This window comes from Canis lupus, chromosome 35 (assembly GCF_003254725.2).
Source record: "Canis lupus dingo isolate Sandy chromosome 35, ASM325472v2, whole genome shotgun sequence".
Taxonomy (NCBI): Eukaryota; Metazoa; Chordata; class Mammalia; order Carnivora; family Canidae; genus Canis; species Canis lupus.
The window spans coordinates 10,406,848-10,428,630 of record NC_064277.1 but is presented as its reverse complement, the minus strand read 5'-3'; the positions used below and the strand labels follow the sequence as shown (position 1 = coordinate 10,428,630).

The following is a 21,783-nucleotide window of genomic DNA, read 5'->3' as shown; positions in this document are numbered from 1 at the left end:
ACAGAGTAATTCAATAAGCTGTGGGAACTCCCTGAAGCATTGGGTTTGAGAAGTTATTCTTAGAGCCATGCCTTGATTAGAAAAATATGTCAAGAGTGTTAGAATGGTTTGAAGAGAGAGACCTGAGCTAGAGAGCCCACTTGGACGGGTCTAACAATCTATTTGAGAGGCACGATGGGCTGGAGTTTCAGTGGTAGTGATGGAAACAGGGGGGTGATACTCACTAGAAACCATCCCAGACAGAATGTACAGAATGTGCTGATTAGATATGGGGCAGAAAGGCGTTGGCTAACAGGGGAGAATGGTGGTACCAGTTAGAGAGACTCTGGAGACCTGGGTTTGTGGGAGTAGGGAGGTGGAAGGGGAAGCATCTCAGCAGGTGCCAGTGGGAGTCTCAGGAGGAGATATCCAAAAGACAAGGAGAAAAGTAGGAGAGGGCATGGGGAGCGTGATGCAGGATTATGATGCATTAGTACCCAAACAGTGTTGAGCTGTAGACATAAATTAGAATCACCAAGGGAAAGAGAACAGTAAGAGCAAAAAAAAAAAAAAAAAAAAAAAAAAAAAAAAAAAAAAAGCAAGCTGAGGAAAGACTCCACGGGGATGCTTCCTGAAAATTCAAATTTCCCCAATTCTGAATTTCTCTGAGAATAGTGACTCTAAAATCAATTATCAACCAAGTCTTAACTCAATAGTCAGTAACCAAGAGTATGAAAAGAACAAAATTATTCATTTAAATACAAGTTTCTCAAAGAGAGATTATAAAAGCAATGCCCTTTAACACATTTGGCAACATGATAGCCTTTCCATAGTGTTGAAATCATAGCTGAAAAAGTTAAAAATAGAACTACCCTATGATCCAACAATTGCATTACTAGATGTTTACCCAAAGAATACAAAAATACTAATTCACAGGGATACATGCACCCCATGTTTATCTCAAAATTATCTATAATAGCCAAATTACAGAAAAAACCCAAGCATCCATTGACTGATGAATACATAAAGAAGATGTGGTATCTATATATAATGGAATATTACTCAGCTATTAAAAAAAATAATTAAATCTTACCATTTGCAATGGCATGGATGGAGTTAGAGAGTATTATGTTCAGCGAAATCAGTCAGAGAAAGACAAATACCCTATAATTTCACTCATAGGTGGAATTTAAGAAACAAAACAAATGAGCAAAAGGAAAAAAAGAGAGAGGCAAACTTACCATAGACACACACTCTTGACTATAGAGAACAAACTGATGCTTACCAGAGGGGAGGTGGGTGGGAGATGGGTGAAAGAGGTGATGGGGATTCAGGAGGGCACTTGTGACGAGCACCCAGTGGTGTGTGCAAGTGCGGGATCACTATGTTGTACACTTGAAATTAATGTCACACTGTATGTTAACTAACTGGAATTTAAATAAAACTTTAAAAAGATCATGTACTTCTTCCAATATGTAACAGATTATTAATAAATAAATAAATAAATAAATAAATAAATAAATAAATCTAGACAGTCCTCAAGAAAAAAAATTGCCATGACAAAGTATCATTCAAAGACTACTGGCTTGAATCTTCGGTAATTATTTCCTTGTGGCTCTTACCCTATCTGCCTTTCTAAGTAAAAATGACTTACAGAAAAGAACAATTCTACACATGAACTGTAGGGAGGAGACAAAACACTGGATTAGCCCTAAGACAAACTGAATTTGTGTTCTGACTGTGATAATGACCAGCCGTTCAATAAACTCACGATATATTGAGAGAAGGATGTGCATCCTACAGGGAGTTTAGGTTGAAAAGTCAGTGTATAAAGGGGAAACAACATTCAGTCAAAATTCCTCTGGAGAAATCCCTTGGGAATGTGCCACATTAAGATGACACAGAGTCTCCATAATCCCAACACAACTGATTTTTCCCTTAAATCTTAGTCCAGAGGGTGGTTTCTTCTAACAAGAGCCAGATGAAGAAGTTGGCTCGAGCTGAGGAGCTATCTTATGAGATGTACACGATGTCTTTAACACTAGGGAGCTGTGGGAACCAAACCCATGGTGGGTATAAGTAGAATCCACCTCATACTCACTCTGAGCCCCAGACAAACTGGGTGGAATGGAGGGCAGAATGGCAAAACCATTAAAATTTACGCACACTGTGTGTGTGCGTGTGTGTGTGCATGTGTATGTGTGAAAGCAGTTGAGTTTGTGCAAGTGAAATGAATATAAGTTGAGACTCCATTGTATTGAGCATTGCTCATGTACCAAGGGTTGTGCTGGGTATAAAGAAAACAAAAACTAGCAGGTGCAGCTTCTACCTTTGAAGCTCAGCCTAGAAGGCTACGGAGAACACAAACACAGCACTCCAAGACTAAGGATAGTACAGTGTGGTATGGGAGGAGTGAGTCCCCAGGAGTGAGAATTAGGAAAGTCTTTTTACAGAGTGACTTTAACCTGAATCTTAAAAAATAAAAAAGTCATATGTCAGTCAAATGAGTGAGAGGGAAGAAAAGCCCAGAGATCCTGTCAGGGGGACTGGCATGAGTCAAGGCAGGGAGGGTGGGAGTGGCACATCTGGGACTCACAAGTCATCTGGTAGAGCTGGAGTACAGTATGGGATGGGGTGCATAGCAAGAGAAGGTGCTGAAAGGCTGAGAGGCCAGACTGCAGTGAATGCCCTGTGCCCAGTGAAGGGGCTGAGATGTCATATTGGAGATGATGAGGCTCCACTGAAGGTTGTCCAGGAGAGAGATGATTGCATGATCAACTTTTTTTTTTTTTTTTTTGCATTATCAGTTTTGATAAAGGTCATCCTGTCACTATGGAGGATGGGTTAAAGTAGGCTGGGAATGGAGTCAGGGGAAATACAGTCAACCCTAGAACATTGCAGGGCTCAGGGGTGCCAGCTACTGGTGCAGGAGAAAATCCACAAACATCTTTGGACTCCCCCCAAACTTAACTATGAATAGCCCACTGTTGACGGGAAGCCTTCCCAATGACACATAGACAACAGAAATTTTGTAAATGATACGTATCGTATACGATATTCCAACAATAAAGTGACCTAGACAAAGGGAGGTGCTATTTGGAAAATCATAAAGAAGAGAAAATACATTTGATACATTTGTAGGACCATACGGTAAAAATGTGTAAGTGGACTTACCGAGTTCAAACCCACACAGTTAGAAAGAAAGGAGAGTGTTGGGGGGAGGGGGGGCAAGGGGACACAGATGGGCAGCACCAGGGGTGCAGAGGAGGCAGGGAGCCAGATTCAGTTTATTGACTGTTTAGTCTGTATCCAGCCCGGTGCCAAGAACTTGTACTCATCGTCTTGTTTTGCCTGTTGCCAGGTCATGTCATCCCCGTGGCCGTCACATGAGGGCCGGGCCCACCTCATGCCAGGTCCAGAACTCACCATCACTCACTTGGCCACGACACACTGGCTGCTTTTCTAGCTCCTGAACCCCCAGATCTCCTGCTCCCCCAGGGACATTTGCCCCCCCCCCCTCCCGCCTGGAAGCTCTTTCTCAAGGGCTTGGCTGGCTCGTTCTCATTTAGGAGACGCAGCTCTTGTGCTACTTACACCCAAAAGCCTTCCCCGACCCACTCCATGGGTCCCTTTCTGACCAGCCTGCGTTTCCTTCAGAGCATCTACGGTAATCTCTAATTATCTTATCTGTCTGCTTATTCTTATCCGTGTTCCGCGTCTGGAATATATGCTCCGTGAGGTGGGGGGGCCTTATTTGTCTTGTAAAGGACTATACCCCAATGCCGAGCCTAGTATCTAGGTGCTCCACAAATATTTATTAAACGAATATGCATTTTATAGATGAAGACATCATAACAACAGTAACAGTAATAAAAATTAACGCAGGGCACTGGCCCAGTTCATTTAAGCTTCACATGCTTGATGTGATGTAAATATTGATGTAAATATTACTCTCTTCTTCATTTTATAGATGGGGAAACTGAGGCCCCCAGTTCAGGTAACCTATCCAAGGTCACACAGCTTGTAAATGGCACAACAGGCATTTAAATGCAGGCAGTTTGGGGACACCTGGGTGGCTCAGTGGTTGAGTGTCTGCCTTTGGCTCAGGTCGTGATCCCGGGGTCCTGGGATCAAGGTCTACATCAGGCTCAATCCCCACACAGAGCCTGCTTCTCCCTCTGTCTATGTCTCTGCTTCTCTCTCTCTCATGAATAAATAAATAAAATCTTTAAAAAAATTAAAAATTAAAAAATTAAAGATACATAAATAAATCCAAGCAGTTTGGCTCCAGGCTGCCCAGGCTTTCAATACCTTTGCTCTACTACTCGAAGACTGTGCTTTTTTTTTTTTTTTTTTCTAAATAAATGTCAGGCCACGTGGCTGGGAAAGGAGGAGCTGAGATTCCAACCTGGGTCTCTCCAAGCCTTGGAACCCAAGCTCTAGGGAAAGTCAGGTCCACAGAGATGAGGCAATGAGAACTGCCGAGAGAGAGAGAGGGAGAGAGAGAGAGCCCAGGCCGTGAGGCAGAGCTCAGAGAGGATGGTGTGGGATTCGAGGACACACAAAAGTGAGGATGTAGGCTGAGGTCCAAGTGTGCAGGATTTGAGGTGCTCTCTCCTTCGCCGTGCCTTCTGCTTTTGGAGCGAGGCACATAACTCAACCCTTCCGATTCCATCTTCACATCGGGTTCAGGTACTGACCAGACAAGATTCTTGAGATTAAACTAAGATAAGACAAACCCATTGGCAGATGTTCAGTAAATAGGCTCCTCATTTTTCCTGTACCTCTCACTCACACGGAAAAGCCCGAGTTCCCGGAAAATGGCCTAACTATCCAGATGACATAAGGAACAAGACAGGACATTCTTGGGTGGCCCCAGCCATATAACCATTCCACAAGCTTAAAGAGACTTAACCAATTAGCAAACTTGCATCTTCTGAACATTTGCAGTTTTTGCAACAATTAAATGAAGAATTCATAAAACTCGGTGCCATTTAATCTAAATGTATTAACACAGGTCTCACCTCTCCTTCCTTTACATGTTTCTTTTTATTTTTACTTCTTGCTAGGTATACGAAATATTTGCCTTTGTCACGTATTTTGATCTTCGAGTTTCTCGTCTGCAAAATGGGAACGATGGTCCTTTTATAGGGGTCTTACAGGGGTTAAAGGAGATCACGCGTAAGTACTTTTCACAAAATATTCTTTGAACATAACAAAGGAACATTATTAAAAATATTTTTATGGGGGTGCCTCGCTGGCTCACTTGCTAGAGGATGTGAGGTTTCTTTTTTTAAAGATTTATTTATGTGAGAGAGAGAGAGACAGCAGGGTTGAAGGGCAGAGGGAGAAGGAGAGAGAGAATCTCAAGCAGACTCTGTGCTGAGCATAGAGCCTGACTTGAGGCTCGATCTCACGACCCTGAGATCACGACCTGAGCCAAAATCAAGAGTTGGATGCTTTACCAACTGAGCCACCCAAGGGCCCCAAGCACCCCAAGCATGTGACTCTTGATCTCAGGGTTGTGCATTTGAGCCCCATGTTGGGTATAGAGACTACTTAAAAATAAAATCTTTTAAAAAAAATCTTTTAGGGCACCTGAGTGGCTCAGTGGTTGAGCATCTGTCTTTGGCTTAGGTCGTGACCCTGGGGTCCTGGGATCGAGTCCCACATCAGGCTCCCCTCAGGGAGCCTGCCTCTCCCTCGCCTATGTCTCTGCCTCTCTCTCTGTATCTCTCACGAATAAATAAATAAAATCTTTTAAAAAATGCTTTTATGAGGCAGAAAGGATAAGCTTATTGAGATCATGCCACCTCCAAGAAAGTAATTTAACTAGTATTCTCCAAATTACAATTGCCCAAGGGCTTAAAGTTTTGTAACTCAGCTAAATCTCACCCCTCTAAGACCAGGTGGAGATGCTCATTAGCACTCTGCCCACAGGACCAGGATCCATGTTGCAGTGGGGAGTTGTGCTGTCACCTCACCAGTGTCACCCTAAGGAATCATCTTCCTCCATTGCCTGCCCTTTGGGAAAGTGACCCAAGAAGAACTGGTCAGCATCCTTCACTGCACCCCCTCCCCACCCAGTTTAATTAGGGATAGGAATTGAGACTGAGGAGGTCCAATCTGAGGACTCTTAAACTATTGCTGGAACTCTCAGGAAAAAGACTTTCTTGCCTTTCTTGACTTTCTTGAATGGGGCTGACACAGAAAGAGAGGGTGACCAACTTGTTCCAGTGCACCTGGGACTTTCCTAATTCTAGCACTGAGCATCACTCAGACCTCCCTTTAGCTCTGGAGAAATAGGGATGGTTTTTAACCCCCCAGAGAGACAACCTGGCAAGAGAGAGTCCTGAATACATTGTTTCCACTCTGCATCTAGCTTTATTTGGAGCCCTTGAGCATCTCAATTCTGTGACCCAGGGGGTTCTGGGATCTATTTCAGCAACTTTCAGTTGTGTTTCTGTCACTTGCCACTTAAGGAGTCAGAGCACACTCCCAAAGAATGTGCCCATATAAATAAAACTCAAAGTGAAAAAAGCAAAATAAATTGAAGTAGGAAACACGCTATTTTTAGATTTGAAAAATGCGGAAATGTGATCATGCGGTCACTTCTGAGGTTGAGATAATTTATTTGAAGAAGGGGCTCTGAAAAAAAAATGTATACAAAATGGAAAAAGGAAGAGAGGCAAATGAAAACATTCTTATGGAAGAAAAACCGCATGGCATGAGAAAGGTCAGAGTAATGCATGAGCAAAAATTCAAAAGAACAAACTTACGTGAGAGAGAGGGTGGTGGTGGGGGAAGTAGCTGGGAAAGGACCGGCCCTAAAGTGGGACCAGAAGACAATTTAGCCACGGGAATGGACTTGCAAAACAGCAGCCCAATAGCTGTTTCTGCAGATACTAATCAAGTCCACAAGATTGAAAGCAAAGACTTAAATGGCCTCTGGCTCGCCACCATGGGGCAGGTAGGCCAAAAACAATGTTATAGGAATAACCAGAAAAGTTAGAGAACTTGGTCTTTTTCCAAGGTGACACAGATCAATGATTACAAAAATCTGATCAGTTAGAAAATAAAAGCATACACCAGAATTCAAGGTGGACTATTGCTAAGCAGAGCCTTGTGTTCTGTGGTGTCAATCAGCGAAATGTTGAAAATTGTGCTCCTGGAGGGTTTTCTTTGGGAATATGGCCTGAGGGAGAGGTCTAGACTGTTTGTCCAGGAGCCACATAGAGTGGCATCATTCCAACGATGTGAGACTGGGGCCTCTTTTCCCCAAGGGACTCTTTCTGGCCCATTTCAATATCACTTCTAATTCCATTGCAATATGGGAAAAGCCTAGGGGTTGAAAACCAAGAGAGAAATCATTTTCTCAATAGAAAGAGAACATCAGGGGAAAAAAAGCTACATGAAGCTATGTGATTCGGTGCTACCTCTGTGAAGGTACTTTTTATTGAGTCTTACTTACCAACTTTAAACCAATTTCACTTGTTTTTCTGATGTCATCTAATTATAAGGAACTAGTCATGTTCTTGGTCCTGTTACTCTTGTGGGTGATTTGGAGAACCTGATGCACCCATGCACTGTCTTTCTAGCACAACCCTTTTAATTTAGGATGTGTGATAGAAGAGAGGAAGGGACTTTTGAAGGAGGAAAGGAACAACACTATTTGTACTTTAATTTTTTGAGAAAAGATGTTGACACTGTGCTTGCGGAAGGACTTTTCTTCTCTCTTTTTTTTAATAAATTTATTTTTTATTGGTGTTCAATTTGCCACCATATAGCATAACACCCAGTGCTCATCCTATCAAGTGCCCCCCTCAGTGCCGGTCACCCAGTCACCCCCATCCCCCACCCACCTCCCTTTCTACCACCCCTAGTTCGTCTCCCAGAGTTAGGAGTCTCTCATGTTCTGTCTCCCTTTCTGATATTTCCCACTCGTTTTTTCTTTTCTTAACCTGACATTGAAAACAGAAGAGCTACTATCGTTAAAGGTTGGTTGGTAACCAAGAACCAAATTTACACACTAAATCTCAAGTCACAAGGAATACTCAAGCATAAAACCCCGGAGTTACTTGAGTGTGTGATTGGATTTTACATTGCCTTTGAAGATGGAGACATCCAGCATGGGTTAGAGCGTTTGATGAATTGGTTTTTGTTTTTCTTTTTTTAAACTTGCAATTCAGGAAGGCCCCACCTACAAGCAGGATATCCTTTCTCCCTGAACCAGGATGCCATCCAGCGTCTCGGAAAGGAAGGAGGCAAAGCTGCAGGAGACGTCCTGTTAGACTGTAATGCATCCCTTGCAGAATCACACCTGAGGGATCACTGATCCTGTGTGGTACTTGCCTTCCTCCCTGGAGGATGTCTTTGGGGGAGCTCTTCCTTTCCTCCAAAGGAAATGGAATGCATTCACCAAGGCTAATGGTCAACCCAGAATCCAGACTCACCAGAATTTTTACCTTCCTACAAATTCCAGGGTCTTCTGCAGTGAAAGGCATAGGTAGAGACAAAGGGGGGTCTTCTTACCTGGGCCCTCATTTGGTAGTTGGAGAGATTTGAGTTTCCAAGAGGTTATGTGACTTACAAGGAGTCATACAGTTGCTCTGAGAAGCTATAAAGCAGCATATGACAAACCTATGGCAAAAATGTTTTCCTCGGGATCCTTGGGTGGCTCAGCAGTTTGGCGCCTGCCTTTGGTGTGATCCTGGAGTCCCAGGATCGAGTCCCGCATTGGGCTCCCTGCATGGAGCCTGCTTCTCCCTCTGCCTGTGTCTCTGCCTCTCTCTCTCTCTCTCTCTGTGTCTCTCATGAATAAATAAATAAAATCTTAAAAAAAAATGTTTTCCTCTCCTGTGCTTATCTACATATCAATCTTGGTCTCTCACCTTGTCTATTGGACTAGGGCTGGAAAGGAGAAGGAGGCTAAGGAGATTTAAAAAAAAAAAAAAGGAAGAGGGTGAAAGATTCCTTCTTCCCTTGGTTTTCTTCTATTGATTTGACAGACTGACTGTCCACCTGTCACAGTAACCAGGAACATTTAACTCCAGCCCAAATCCACATTTGTCGTTTTTTAAAAAGGAGAGATTCCAGATTTTGTTAAGTTCATGAAATGCCTTCATCTCAGACCATATGTAAGAAACCACATAGCTAGTACTGACTTTTTAGACATCAAAAGGGAATAGTGAGAACAGAAAGGGACTACATATTTAAATATGAAAATCAGCCTCTAAGGCCCTGAAGCGCCCAAATTATCTGCAGATGATGGAACAACAGACAAGAGGTGAAAGTGGGGTCATGCAGAGAGGGAGGTCAGGAGAGAGAGAGCTCACAGTACAAGAGCAAACCCTGTTCACCAGGCCAGTCACCCTGGGATTCAGAGACCAAACACGGTATTTTCCAGAGAATACTGGCATGTTTATCGCCCAGCAGGCCCTACCCTGCAGCCTGAGAGCACCTACCAGTGTTTCCAAGTTGGCAGCCCCCCAAAACCAGAACAATGATTGCTTTTCTCTTGCTATAATAATGCTGTTGAGTTCATCAGATATCCATTTTGTATTTTTTTATTGAGTCCAAAGCATGCGATTTCCTTCAGAGGAAATCCTATCATGTTTTATGTAGCTTAAAAAATAATTGATCTCGTCCATTAGTAAAGGCAGAAATGTTTTGATGAGAGAAGGAGCTGCTCCTAGAATCTCATTTGTGATCTGAAGTAAGATGTTAAAAAAAAAAACCCACAAAACTCTACACGTGTGATACAGCATATGTATGAGTCCAAATATTTTCAATTCAGTGGGTCTTAGGGAGACAACCATAGTGTGAAGCCTTATGCTTGTCCATTCATTCATTCATTCTATCACTCAATCATTTATTTAATTTATCCACCATGCAGTAGATAACAAGATAGAAAATGACCCCAACATCATGGAGCTTATAATGCAGAGGAGGCCAAGAACAAACCCATGCAAATAAGTAAATATGATTATTCCGAATGAAAAAAATGGTTGTTCCAAATTCCTTTGAAAGAAGAACAGTGGGGTGGGGTGGTGAGCTCAACCTCTGTGAGCTATAGACATCTGGCTGACAAAAAGCCTATAAAGGTCTGGGGGTAGGAAGGAGATTGGCTGAGGCCAAGGCCCTGGCGTAAGAGCGAGTCTGACAAATCTGGGGGAGAGCAAGACCACCACCATGGACTGAGAACAGTAATACCTATTGTGGCAAAGATGTAGCAAGATGCACACAAGAGACCATGATCAGTTGTCAGGCAATACTGCTGAAAGGTATTACTTGGCCACGCCAGGCCCCGATTCTGCGTCTGGAAAGGATCCAGAGCGAGAACCATGGATTTCACTTTTCATCCTCTACGTCCACTACGAAGGACCAGGCTCTTGAAAAGCCTTTCCAAGTACACCACGTGCCATTATGTGAAACACGGAATCGCACATACCTGGGATCCTATTGAGTGTCACCCAGAAATGTTCATCAGGACTAAAAGTGTCTTTGGACCACTGGAGCAAGTCAACAGCCCGTGGGTCGTGGAGGACGAAGTCGGTAAACTCTCTTGATAGAGCAACATAGGCAGAGCCAAAGTAAATGGTGAGATTATGGGGAGGGGGTGGTTTCAACGCTGTGGTTCTGATCACATAGGAAAGCTCTTTGCCCAGGTGCTCCCGGTGGACGTACTTGGTGCGGCCGATGGCGTGACTGGGGGGCAGCACCCCGGGGGTGATGTTTTTCCCTCTATAACCCTTCAGATACCGAACGATCTCCTTGTTGGTCTTCAGGGGGAAATCCTGGCCACACGTGTTGATGGCGTACTTCCAGGGCACCTGGGAGGCCGCGAGGTCCTTGAGGCAGTTCAGGTCGGCCTGGAGCCTGGAGATGCCCCCGTAGACCACGGGCTCCATCCTCGAGGCCAGGAAGGCGTTGGGGAAGCAGCTCAGCAGCTGCTCTACTGCATCTTTAAATTCAGCTGTCGCCTTTTCATCCACATGCACACAGTAGACATTCTGGGGCATGTAAATGGCTCTAAAGAGCCTGGCGAAGGTCTCGAAATGGTGATGGATGACCATGGTGTACGCCAAAGCAAAGTCAGCCTCTTCTTTAGATAAAGGGGCCGTGATGTAGTGGCTCCGGGTCAGGTAATCCCTGCACGAAGTCCTCTGGTGGATCATCAGTTTGTTTCTCCACGGGAACGGCGCTTTGCCTTTGATAAAGGATGTGCAAACCTGAGTCAGCATCAGAGCCTCCGAGCGATTCAGCTTCTGGAAGCTTTGCTCTCCCCCAGGACCCAACATGTAGCACACGATAAAAACGACCACGCAGGAGACGGAAGCTATGAAGAGGTAGCGCGTGGATGAAGGCATGCCTCCCAGGGGGGCGAGGCTGCAAGACGGCCAGGATCGGCAAGTCCTTCCCCAGACTTTCTTCTGCCTCGGAGTCCTGGCTTCGGCACATGCTCCGGTGCCTCCTGGCCCGAGGGAGCGCGGGGAACTGAGTCAGTGTCACCCGGGAGGCCTCCCCGGGCTGATACCAGCAGCCTCGTTCTGCTACTGGATCGCCTTTGTCCACAGCCCGGTGGCAGGTCCCCGAAGCCCAGCCTCCCCCCCCCCACCTCCTGCCTGCACCTGCTGGCCGCCGCCCCCCAGCTCCGGCAGCTCCTGTCCCCCCGCAGATTTGGCTTCTCAGATGTCCTGCCTTGGAGTTGCCCGTGTGTCTGCCCCCCCCAACCCCCACACCCTCGTTTTGGCCACGCAGGGAATTAGCCCAGCGAAAGCCAAAGTTGAAATAATGTGCTCTGGCAGGCGTGCTGCTTCCTGCTAGTCATCCCCAGGCCGCTGTCCCGTGGGGCTGTCCCCTCTGGTGGCTCCTGGCAGTCACCTGGCCCTGCGACCCTTCCTGCACAATCCACGGGATGCAGCGCGGCCCCCCTTCTCAAACCCTTAATGAAAAAAAAAATGCTCTAATGACAAAAGCCACCGAGGTGACAAGATCTGAAATGAAAAGCAACAGCATCCATCGCGGCTCCTTTGTAATGCTTTGGGGCCCGCCCTACCTTTTTCTAGAACAAGAGATGACGGGATTTCCAGTCCTAGGGGACGGGCCACTGCAGGTTCCCCATCCTGGGACTTTGAGATTAGGTGCCAGCCCCTCTCCTCCCCTTGGGAGGTCCATGGCGGTGCTTTGTCACAGGGTGCTGGAGCCACACGAACAAGTCCCAGGTGACCTCCTCTCGTTTACTTAGGGCTTTAAAGCTTCCCTGGAATGAATTTGAATCCTGGCCACAAGTGATGTTCAGATTAGGGGACCTGGGGGGCACTCGAGTCTTAAACACCCAGAGAACATCAGCTGATCCTCAGAGAAGGGTTTTGTACCTGCCCACGCAGGCTTGTTGACCACCTAGGAAATGAACGCTGTTTCCCCCACCTGTAAAGGTAGTGTTTTGGCTAAAGAATATCAAGCTCTTTGACTTAGAAGTTTCTCATCTTCAACCCTCCACTTTTCTAACAGTTGTTTTTTTTTTTTAAATATAGATGAATATATTTTATTTATGATGACTTCTAAAATGCAGGTTCAACTCCTGAATGCCTTCCTGTTTCTCCTCACTCTGAATGTCATACCTCAGACCCTCCACCCTATGGCATTAACCCAATGAGCCCCCACCCACCCTATGAAGAAATCAAGTCCTTCAGTGTGCTTTCTCTCCCTTCTTTTGAAAAGTCTCTACCCTGCTACTAATGGAAGAGAGGATAGTGGGCTGACCCCTTGCTTTGGCAGGGGTAGGAAAATCAATCCCAGCCCCCATGATTCCAGACACCGAGCTCCAAATGATAGACATACCACTTCCTGAGCACACTGTATTGTTTGTTTGTTTATTTTCATTTTTTAAAATATTTTATTTATTTATCAGAGAGAGAGAGAAGAAATGGGGGGAAGGGCAGAGGGAGAGGGAGAAGCAGGCTCCTCTCTGAGCAGGAAGCCCAACAGGGGGCTCGATCCCAGGACCCTGAGATAATGACCTGAGCCAAAGGCAGACACTTAACCGCTGAGCCACCCAGGCACCCCTGTTTGTTTGTTTTTGAAATAAACTCTATGCCCAACATGGGGCTCGAACTCACGACGCCCAAGATCAAGAGTCTCGCGTTCCATGGACCAAGCCAGCGAGGTGACCCTCTGTAGCTTTCCTTTCTGCCACTTTCCATTGTTCCTATTTTTCATTCTTCCAACTTGTACTTTATTTTCTTCTCTTCATCACTAAATCTTCCTCCTTCTTTAAGACCCACCACAAATGAACTCCATGTAGAACCCACCTTCAACTTTTTCGGCAAAGTAGGAGAAAAAGAAAATGTAGCCATTATGAGCTAAAAGGCAGGTAAATATAATTCTTAGCGTCTTCCACAGAAGAGGAATAAAGCAAAAAACATGACAGAGGTGTGCATGATCATGGAAAAGTCAATCCCAAGCTTCTCTTTTTCCCAATAACACCTTCAAATATTAGGTTATTGTATATTTTGTTTCAAAACAACAGAGAGTAATTTCAGCATCTGGCTTGGCAAAGCTTCTTGGCTTAGAATGACTATTAATATATTTGCAGCCTGACGAAGTGTTCAGGGTGCAGATGCGTAACTTAATTAGGCCAACAGAGGCTGTTTACACTGTTGTTTCCAACTGGCCTGCAGCACAGGGGTTTGCATCTACACAGGCTTGGGGACAGACAGTTATAGTGCCATGATATTAAGAAATATACACTGGCCAAATTAGGAGCTGCCCTAATGTTTCTGAATTCACTCCATTACTTCAAATGGCATTGTTTGTGCGTTGAAAATTTAGCTGTTTCTCCTCTCTGCCCTTTTGGCTGTCCTGGTGCCAACTTCCCCCACCCCCAGGTTCTGCTATTTAATAAAAACCAAGAGAACCCACAGGAGAACTTTTTAAGCAACCGCATGTCGAACAGAGAAAGGCTGTAATTGTTACCTTTCCCTCCTAATAGGCCCTAAGACCTGCTCACCCAGAACAGACACCGTGTATTTTTTTGATCCTGAGACTGAACAGCTCAGCCTTCCTTCCCTACACGCCTTTGACTGAAGGCAAGGACCCGGCTGGCACCTGCAAGCCTAGCAACCGAGCCTCGTCACTCACCTTGGAAGCAATTACTCTCGAACTAGCCAATTAATCAGGCGAGACATGTTTACCCTCCCCTGGGGCCCCCTTAAACACTTGCTCTTTCTTCCACTCAGTTTTTATTTTTTGTGTAAATTTGTAAGGAATTCTTCTAGTCATGGAGCTATCTAGAACATAGCTCCAAAATTAAGAGAGTATCCTTTATTTGGAAGGATAGAAGATTCTGAATCTCTATGAACGAAAGAAATCACCAAGGGGACAAAAGAAGATCCACTGGCACCTCAGTACCACGAGGCTTCCCATGTGAAAAGGCAAGGTGGCAAGACCTAGAGAGCACTGAGTTGAAGCTCTGTTGTGCGTGGCTAGGCAGGCTGTCATAAAAGGTCTTGCATGAAAAACTTGGCCTTCATCTTGTTGCAAAGGGAAACCATCGAAGACATTTTTGGGTGGCGGAGGGCTCCCAGGCAACAAGTGCCAGCCAATGGAGGGGCAAGAGCAAAATAAACCATGGTGAGAAAGTGTGTGTCAGCCCATAAATGCATATTGCACCTGTTGATGATAATAATGATAAATGTAAATAAAGCCTGTTAGACTATGAGGTAAAGGTGCTAGCGACACCTTAATGAACAATGTCTCCTAGAAACCACTCTGAGGCTTTGGTGAGGCTCTAGTCGTGTAAAATAGCCACAGAACATCAGATACTGCATCTTTTGAGTTTTTTCTTAAAGAAAGAAATACAGATAGAAAAAGGATTTAAGACCCAGGGTCACTGGGACGCCTGGGTGGCTCAGTGGTTGAGTGTCTGCCTTCAGCTCAGGGTGTGATCCCGGTCAGGGGATCGAGTCCCACATCAGTTCCCTGCGAGAAGCCTACTTCTCCCTCTGCCTCTCTCTGTGTCTCTCATAAATGAATAAAATCTTTTAAATACATACATACATACATACATACATAATAAAGTCCCAGGGTCACTAAGGAATTAATGGGCTGGGAATTAGTGGAAAGTCTAGCCTTACTTTTCCATTCCCTCAACCTTGTAATGTATAAATATATATGTTACCATATTTATACTATTGATTTACCTATTTGTGTGTGTTGAATGAAGGAATGAATGAGTAAAAGAATTCCACATCTCCCTTGGTTCCAGGCACCCACTGGTAAGTATACTCCCATTTTTTAAAAAAGCTTTTATTTATTAATTCATGAGAGAGACAGAGACATAGGCAGAGGGAGAAGCAGGCTTCCTGCAGGGAGCCTGATAAGGGACTCGATCCCAGGACCCCGGGATCATGACTTGAGCCAAAGGTAGATGCTCAACCACTGAACCACCCAGGTTTCCCAGAAAATCACTCTTCACTGGAATTGGGAACAGAATAACTGATACCTTTTATTTTGACAAACAAAAACCTGACCAGATAGTTTTTTTAAATGACATTTAAAAATGCACAACTTTCAATCAAATTTCTGTAGGAAATCATGCAAGCTGTGTTTTCACTTGTGTGATAAGAAGAGTTGCCCAGGGCCGCCTGGCTGGCTCAGTGGGTTGAGTGCCTGCCTTTGGCTCAGGTCATGATCCAGGGGTCCTGGGATCCAACCCCAAGTCATGCTTCCTCCTTAGTGAGGAGTCTGCTTCTCCCTCTCCCTCATCCCCCTCCTCTGCTTGTGCTCTCACTTGTGCTCTCTTTCTCTCTGCCAAATGAATAAATAAAAAAAACTTAAAAAAAATGAAAGAAGAAGGGCTGCCCATGAACCTGAGTAAGACAGAGGCAAGGTAGGGAGAGACAGGGGAACATGGAATCAGGCTCACAAAAATCCCAAAAACATGGAGATGAAAGGAAATCAGAGATAAATAAAGCAGACCATCCTGCCCAGGTGTCAGAGGTGGGGTCTTGTTATAACAGCTACTTACGACCAACGAAGAATTACCAGACACTAAAAAGGAAGCAAGCCATTGAAGGTGCTATCCCTAGTCCTTCCTCAATGGTGGTATCCATAGAGGTATTAAAAGGATTTGGGTTCCTTGGTTGGCTTTCAATACAAGACCAGCCCTATAGAGCCCCCAGTGGCAACCCTGTCCGGACCCCTCTCACTTCTGAGAGCTTTTTCTTAGCCTCACTGAACAAAATTCTATTGTTTTACTCTCTTTTGTCCTCAAGATTCATTCGTCGACTCCATGAGACCAGAACCTACTTTCCCGCTTCAAACCCTCCCAATATTACCAACTATGGTGCAAAAATCGGGACACCTGGATTCTAGTCATTTCTCTGACTTTTACCGAGTACGTGATCTCAGGTCCCTACTTGCTTCATCTTTAAAAAGGATATTCTCTATAGTCCCTTTTCACTAAAATGAGCTATAATTCAGGATGTGAATGGTGAATCCACTAAGTAAGGGTGACAGTATCCAGGAAGTGTGCGGAATGGCCCCTGTCCTGTAGGAAATTACATCTGTATGTACGTACACAACCTGCAAAAACACAGAAGACTGTGGATCGGTTCCAAACGAGAGGATATCCACGAAGTGTTCTGAGCGCTCAGAGGGGAAAAAGCTCCTTTGGAAGTAAGATGGGGAGAAAGGGCTTCTGGTGGGTGGATTTTGACACTCAGAACATGGAGAAGCCATTTGGATTGGAGAGATGACAACAGCAGAGCAGAACAGAGACAAGAAAGCCCAATGTGGAGAAATTTCCCAGGCAGAGTTGTGAATCTGGAACTTCTCTGGCGTAGCAGAAGATAAAAACCTCCCTTTCAGCCAACTGTGACCTCAGAGTACGGGTCGTGGTCAGAAGGTGAACTGCAGGAGAGCTGGGACTTCTTCTTCCCCAGCAACTCAAACAGTCTTCTGTTCTGGAGGATGGGCCATTTGGCATATGCTACGTTCAATGCTTGTTGAACAGGTCCAGAATCATCCGGGCATTTGAAAAGAACAGTTTTCAGGCTCCCTCTGCCTATGTCTCTGCTTCTCTCTGCCTCTCATGAATAAGTAAGTAAGATCTTTAGGGACAAAGATGAAAAGGGCAGTTTTCAGTGATGGAAAAAGGAGTGTTAAAAATCTATCTTTGCCCATTGTTTCAATTTGTGTTTTAGCACAGCATAGGAGAGTCCACCATGATTTGTGATTTTACTGTTCCGGTAATCCTTTTTTTTTTTTTTTTGCTCTCCTGTCTCTGTGTACACCTACAGAGACCTCACTATGCACGTACCACATTGGCACTGAACTCTTTGAAGTGGCACCTCCTCACACACCTTTTCTTTGCTTAATTGCATGTACTTATGCAAACTTCATTATAGTTTCATAATTGTTCTGGGAATTGTTTTTCCATTCTCAATTAACTGCTGTCCTTTACTTGGGAAAGAAATGGAGGGGACACAGTCTTGTGCAGGCATACTACATTTTAAAATGTTAAATAACAGCAGGAAGGGCCCCACAAGGACAGAGTCTGATGAAGTTTATCAAAGTAACATTGAAAGCGTTAAGTCCCGTGGCAGAAAAGGTTGGGTGAATGAGGTGAGATGTTATCATTTCTTGGGCTCGCTGATGGCTGTCCTTTGGAAGGACATTTTAGTGTGGTGTCCTTTGTTATTGAAGCAGGTCAAATGACTCAGGGACTCACTCTTAACTATAACATGTAGGGGAATATGTTTTTCCCTTGAACTAAGAGCAATTCACAAGGAAAGGAGAGAATGGTGACAATCCAATTCACTTTGGACAGCCAACTACATAATTCTGTTCTGGTGGCCAGACAGTTTGTAAATGGAGGTTTTTGGTTTTCTTTTTCATGATGAATCACAATGTTAAACAGAAGAAGAAAGAAGACATTTACAAAACACCTCTTCAACTAAAACAACAACTCCCATAACTGAAGAGTCCTCTGATGGGGTTCTCTGGGGAAAATCCACCTCTCCTGAGACCCAATCATTTTGCTTTCTGTACTGTTCATCTAATTAGCAACAGAAGAAGTTGTTGTCTAGATCACCGAACCCAAAGCATTATTTCAAACTCTCATCTCAGAGGAAGGAAGAAGTTTAATATGCAGATTTTTAAAACCTAGAGAGCAGGTCCAGGGGATGGTTATGCTAGACTGAACCACGGCAGTTTGAACTGAAGTGATCTGCATCTGATTTTGATGGAGCAAAGGTATCATGGAAACACTTCCTGGATACTTAAGAATGCTAGGCAAATACTTGCAAGAGATAGCATATACATATTCAAATAGGCAAATGTCCAAGCATGCGTAGATAGGCGGCAATGTTCTGGTAGCATAAATGTAGCAAATGGAAATATGAAGATCCTGAAATTTGGAGGTTTAGGCAATGAAAACAAAATTACCCCAAATAAGTCACAGCAAATTAATATTCCAAGATGAAGGTACACTTCATCTGAATTTACATATGGAAGTGAATTGCTTAACCCTGGAGAACGAAAACATTTGTTTCTATAAGTATGTAGCCAAACTAGGTGTGTCTGTGGCTTGGGGATAAGGTTTTTCCAGGTCAAAAGTATGCAAACTTCTGCCAAGCATCCCAACACCTGGAGGGGCTGTAAAAATACAGGTTGCAAGGGCCCTCACCCCAAGCAGTCAGTAAATTCCAGGTAAATTTAATAATCCACTTTTCTTTCTTTTTTTTTTTAAGATTTATTTATTTATTGAGTGGGAGGGGGAAGGGCAGAAGGAAGAGAGAGAAACTCAAGTGGGCTCTGACTGAGTGTGGAGCTGGACTCGGGGCTCGATCCCATGACCCTGAGATCATGACCTGAGCTGAACCCAAGAGCTGGACACTTAACCAACTGAGCCATCCAGGGGCCCCAATAATCTATGTTTCTAACAAGTTTTTGGAACCAACTGTTTGAGAACCAATAGCTCTAAGACCAAACTCTTTGATTTTGTTTTTCCTCAATGACCCTACTTGATCTCTTTTCCTGTGACTAAGTAATTTACCATAAAAACAAACAAACAAACAAAGTTTTGGGAAAAACAATACGGTACGATTTGAAAATACTTAATAAGCATGAACTCAAATAGTGGGTAATCTGATCTCTTGAGTAAAATTTACCTTGGAAAGCTTATCAGCACCGCCAGGAAGAATGGAAGAAAATGGACATATAGAAATGTGTTAATACTGCTATTTAAGTGAGAAAAAAAGCCCAGGGGGCACCTGGGTGGCTCAGTCAGGTAAGTGGTTGACTCTTGATTTCAGCTCAGGTTATGATCTAGGGTCGATCTCTGGTCGTGAGATTAGGCCCCACCTTGGGCTCCATGCTCAGCAGGGAGTCTGCTTGAGATTCTCTGTCTCCCTCTCCTCTGCCCCTACCCCTCACCTCTAAAAAAAAAAGAGGGAGAGCAAAGCTCTAGCTGCAAGGGGTCCTGCCCCAAATCCCTTCTCTAATTTACTGTATACAGCAAGCACACCTGTGCATAATTCCAGTCTCCTGCAAAAGATAGAATAGGATTACTTACTGAGAAACACTGATGTTTTGGGTATCTAATGTGCCATAAACTGAATTAGAAGAAGGGTATGAGAGAGATTTAAAAATAACAACTCAGGGGTGCCTGGGTGGCTGAGTCAGTTAAGCGTCAGACTCTTGATTCCAGATTGGGTCATGATCTCAGGGTATTTTTATAAAAATAAAAAACAACCCCCCCAAAAGAGAGAAAGAAACAGAAATACTAATTATTGGGGGCAAATGTGGGACAACCTGAACCTCACATGCTGCTGGTCAAAGTGCGAATGGAAAAAACTCTGGAAAATGCAGTAACTTCCAGAGCTGAGCACAGGCAGGTCCTATGACCCAATAATACCATTCCTGGGAATTTACTCAACAGAAATGTGTCATGTTTATGAAATGACCTACAGCTCAGTATTCACTACAGCCATGTTCACAACAGACCCAAATGCCCATCAACCCAAATGCCCATCAGGGTTTCTCAACCTTGGCACTACTGGCATTTTGGGTTGAATCTGCGTTGTGGGGGCTGTCTTGTGCACTGTAGGATGTCTAACAGCATCTCTGGATTCTACCCACTACATGACAGTAGCACCCCTTGCCTCCAACTGCAAGTTGTGACAACCAAAAATATTTTCAGATATCTCCAAATGTTCCCTTGGTGTGGGGGGGGACAAAATCATCCCTCCTCATTTCATGCCCCTCCTTCTCTCTACCAAGCAATGAGGAAAAAAAAATATATTGTGTTTGCAACACAGAAAATGAATCTCACAGACATAATATTGAGCCAAAAAAAAAAAAAAATGAAAAAAGCCAGACAGAAAAAGAGTACAGGCTGTTTATTTCCATATATAGAAAGGACAAAAACAGGTCACAGTAATCTATGGCATTAGACATCAGGGTAGTGACTAGGATGCGGATCATGTTCTGGGTCTTGATGGTTGTTACTTGAATGTGTTCAGTCCGTGAAATTTTATCAAGCTGATCACTACTGATCTGTGCACTTTCCCATGTTCTAGAATTCTTCACCAAAAACGAATGAATGAATGAATGAATGAATGAAATGAGTCATGGTCCTTTTCCCAGAAAAACTCTGCTAGGTGAGTCTTCTAGGTGAACGGGGATCAGGAGTCCTAGAAAAACTAATATTTACAGGTTATTATCCCTTGTGATTAAATGTGCTGCAGTACCACGTGCAGAGCCTACTCACTTCCTCAAGGGGACGGATTGCTAAGGGTGTCTCTGCTCTGGTTCCTGGCACCAGCCACTCTGGGCCACGACCCAACCGGCCACCTCTCCTTTCTGCCAGTCAGCAATGCCCAGAAGAAAAGGAGTCAAGAGAAAACAGAACAGGAAGTCAAAAATTCAAAAATTCAAAAACTCTTCGCGCTCATCAACGGGGAGCCGAGTGCCAGCCACTTGTAACGTGGAGCAGATGAGGAGAGAGGGAACACCCAGAGACAAGCAGGATGTGTGTTATCAACGGACATGATGACTGCTGGCATCTGGGGCCATCACCCTTATCTGCCCAGCGAGGAATTATGACTCAGGGATCTCCTGTCTAGGGTCACTCAGTGGGGAGGTGTGACCGGGGACTGGAAAGTGAGCCACTTTGCCATCCAGTGCCCCATCAGGCAGGCCCAGGAAGGCATCAGCACCCAGATGGCTCCATGGAACCATTGTGAGAAGGAAGTGGGCCTGGGTTCACTTCCAGGGAGACGCAGGCATTCCTTTTCTCCAGCGCTTCTTTTTTCTGTTTCAAGTTCAATCGGTCAACAGTGTTGAGAAAGCACCTACGTCAGAAACACTATGGAAATTCTTTCCTTTCCACTGCTTTCTTTCTATAGCTCAGAAAAACCATCTGGACAAATCTTTTCCTTGCAGCTCGTATTATGATTGATTTCCAATCTCCATCCCTCCCTCCCCTGTGCAGGTGACCACACTGCTGCATGTTCTGACTGGTCACAAGCAGAAGACATGATCCAGGTAACTCTTGGCCCCAGGTGAACTGGGTGCCTGAGGCCTGGCCCTTGAACTAATTACCAGGTGCTTGGTAAGAATCTGGAGCCCAGAGGCCCCGTGAACCATCCTCTCTCTCCTCTTTCTGCAGAGAACAATTCCCCACGCCCAAGGTTCTCCTTCCTCTGTTCTGACTTGGGGACACCAGGTGTTCAGATCTTGCCTCATGCTTCCTGGATTCCCAGCCCTTTGCAATCCTTAGACACCTGCTGTCCCAGT

At 44.6% G+C, this 21,783-nt stretch overlaps 1 protein-coding gene across 3 annotated transcripts in view; it reads right to left on the bottom strand.

Moving 5' to 3' along the window:
• The window catches only part of GCNT2 (glucosaminyl (N-acetyl) transferase 2 (I blood group)), an 83,093-nt gene that overhangs the window by 46,510 nt on the left and 14,800 nt on the right, over nt 1-21,783 (bottom strand). The window contains exon 1 of one of the 3 annotated variants that reach the window (XM_049106039.1): nt 10,430-11,532. The exons of the other annotated variants lie outside the window; for them this stretch is intronic. Within the exon in view, the coding sequence (XP_048961996.1) occupies nt 10,430-11,348 (919 nt within the window). The 5' untranslated portion in view covers nt 11,349-11,532. Of the gene's footprint in view, nt 1-10,429; nt 11,533-21,783 lie in introns of those variants that run through there. 3 annotated transcript variants of the gene reach the window in all.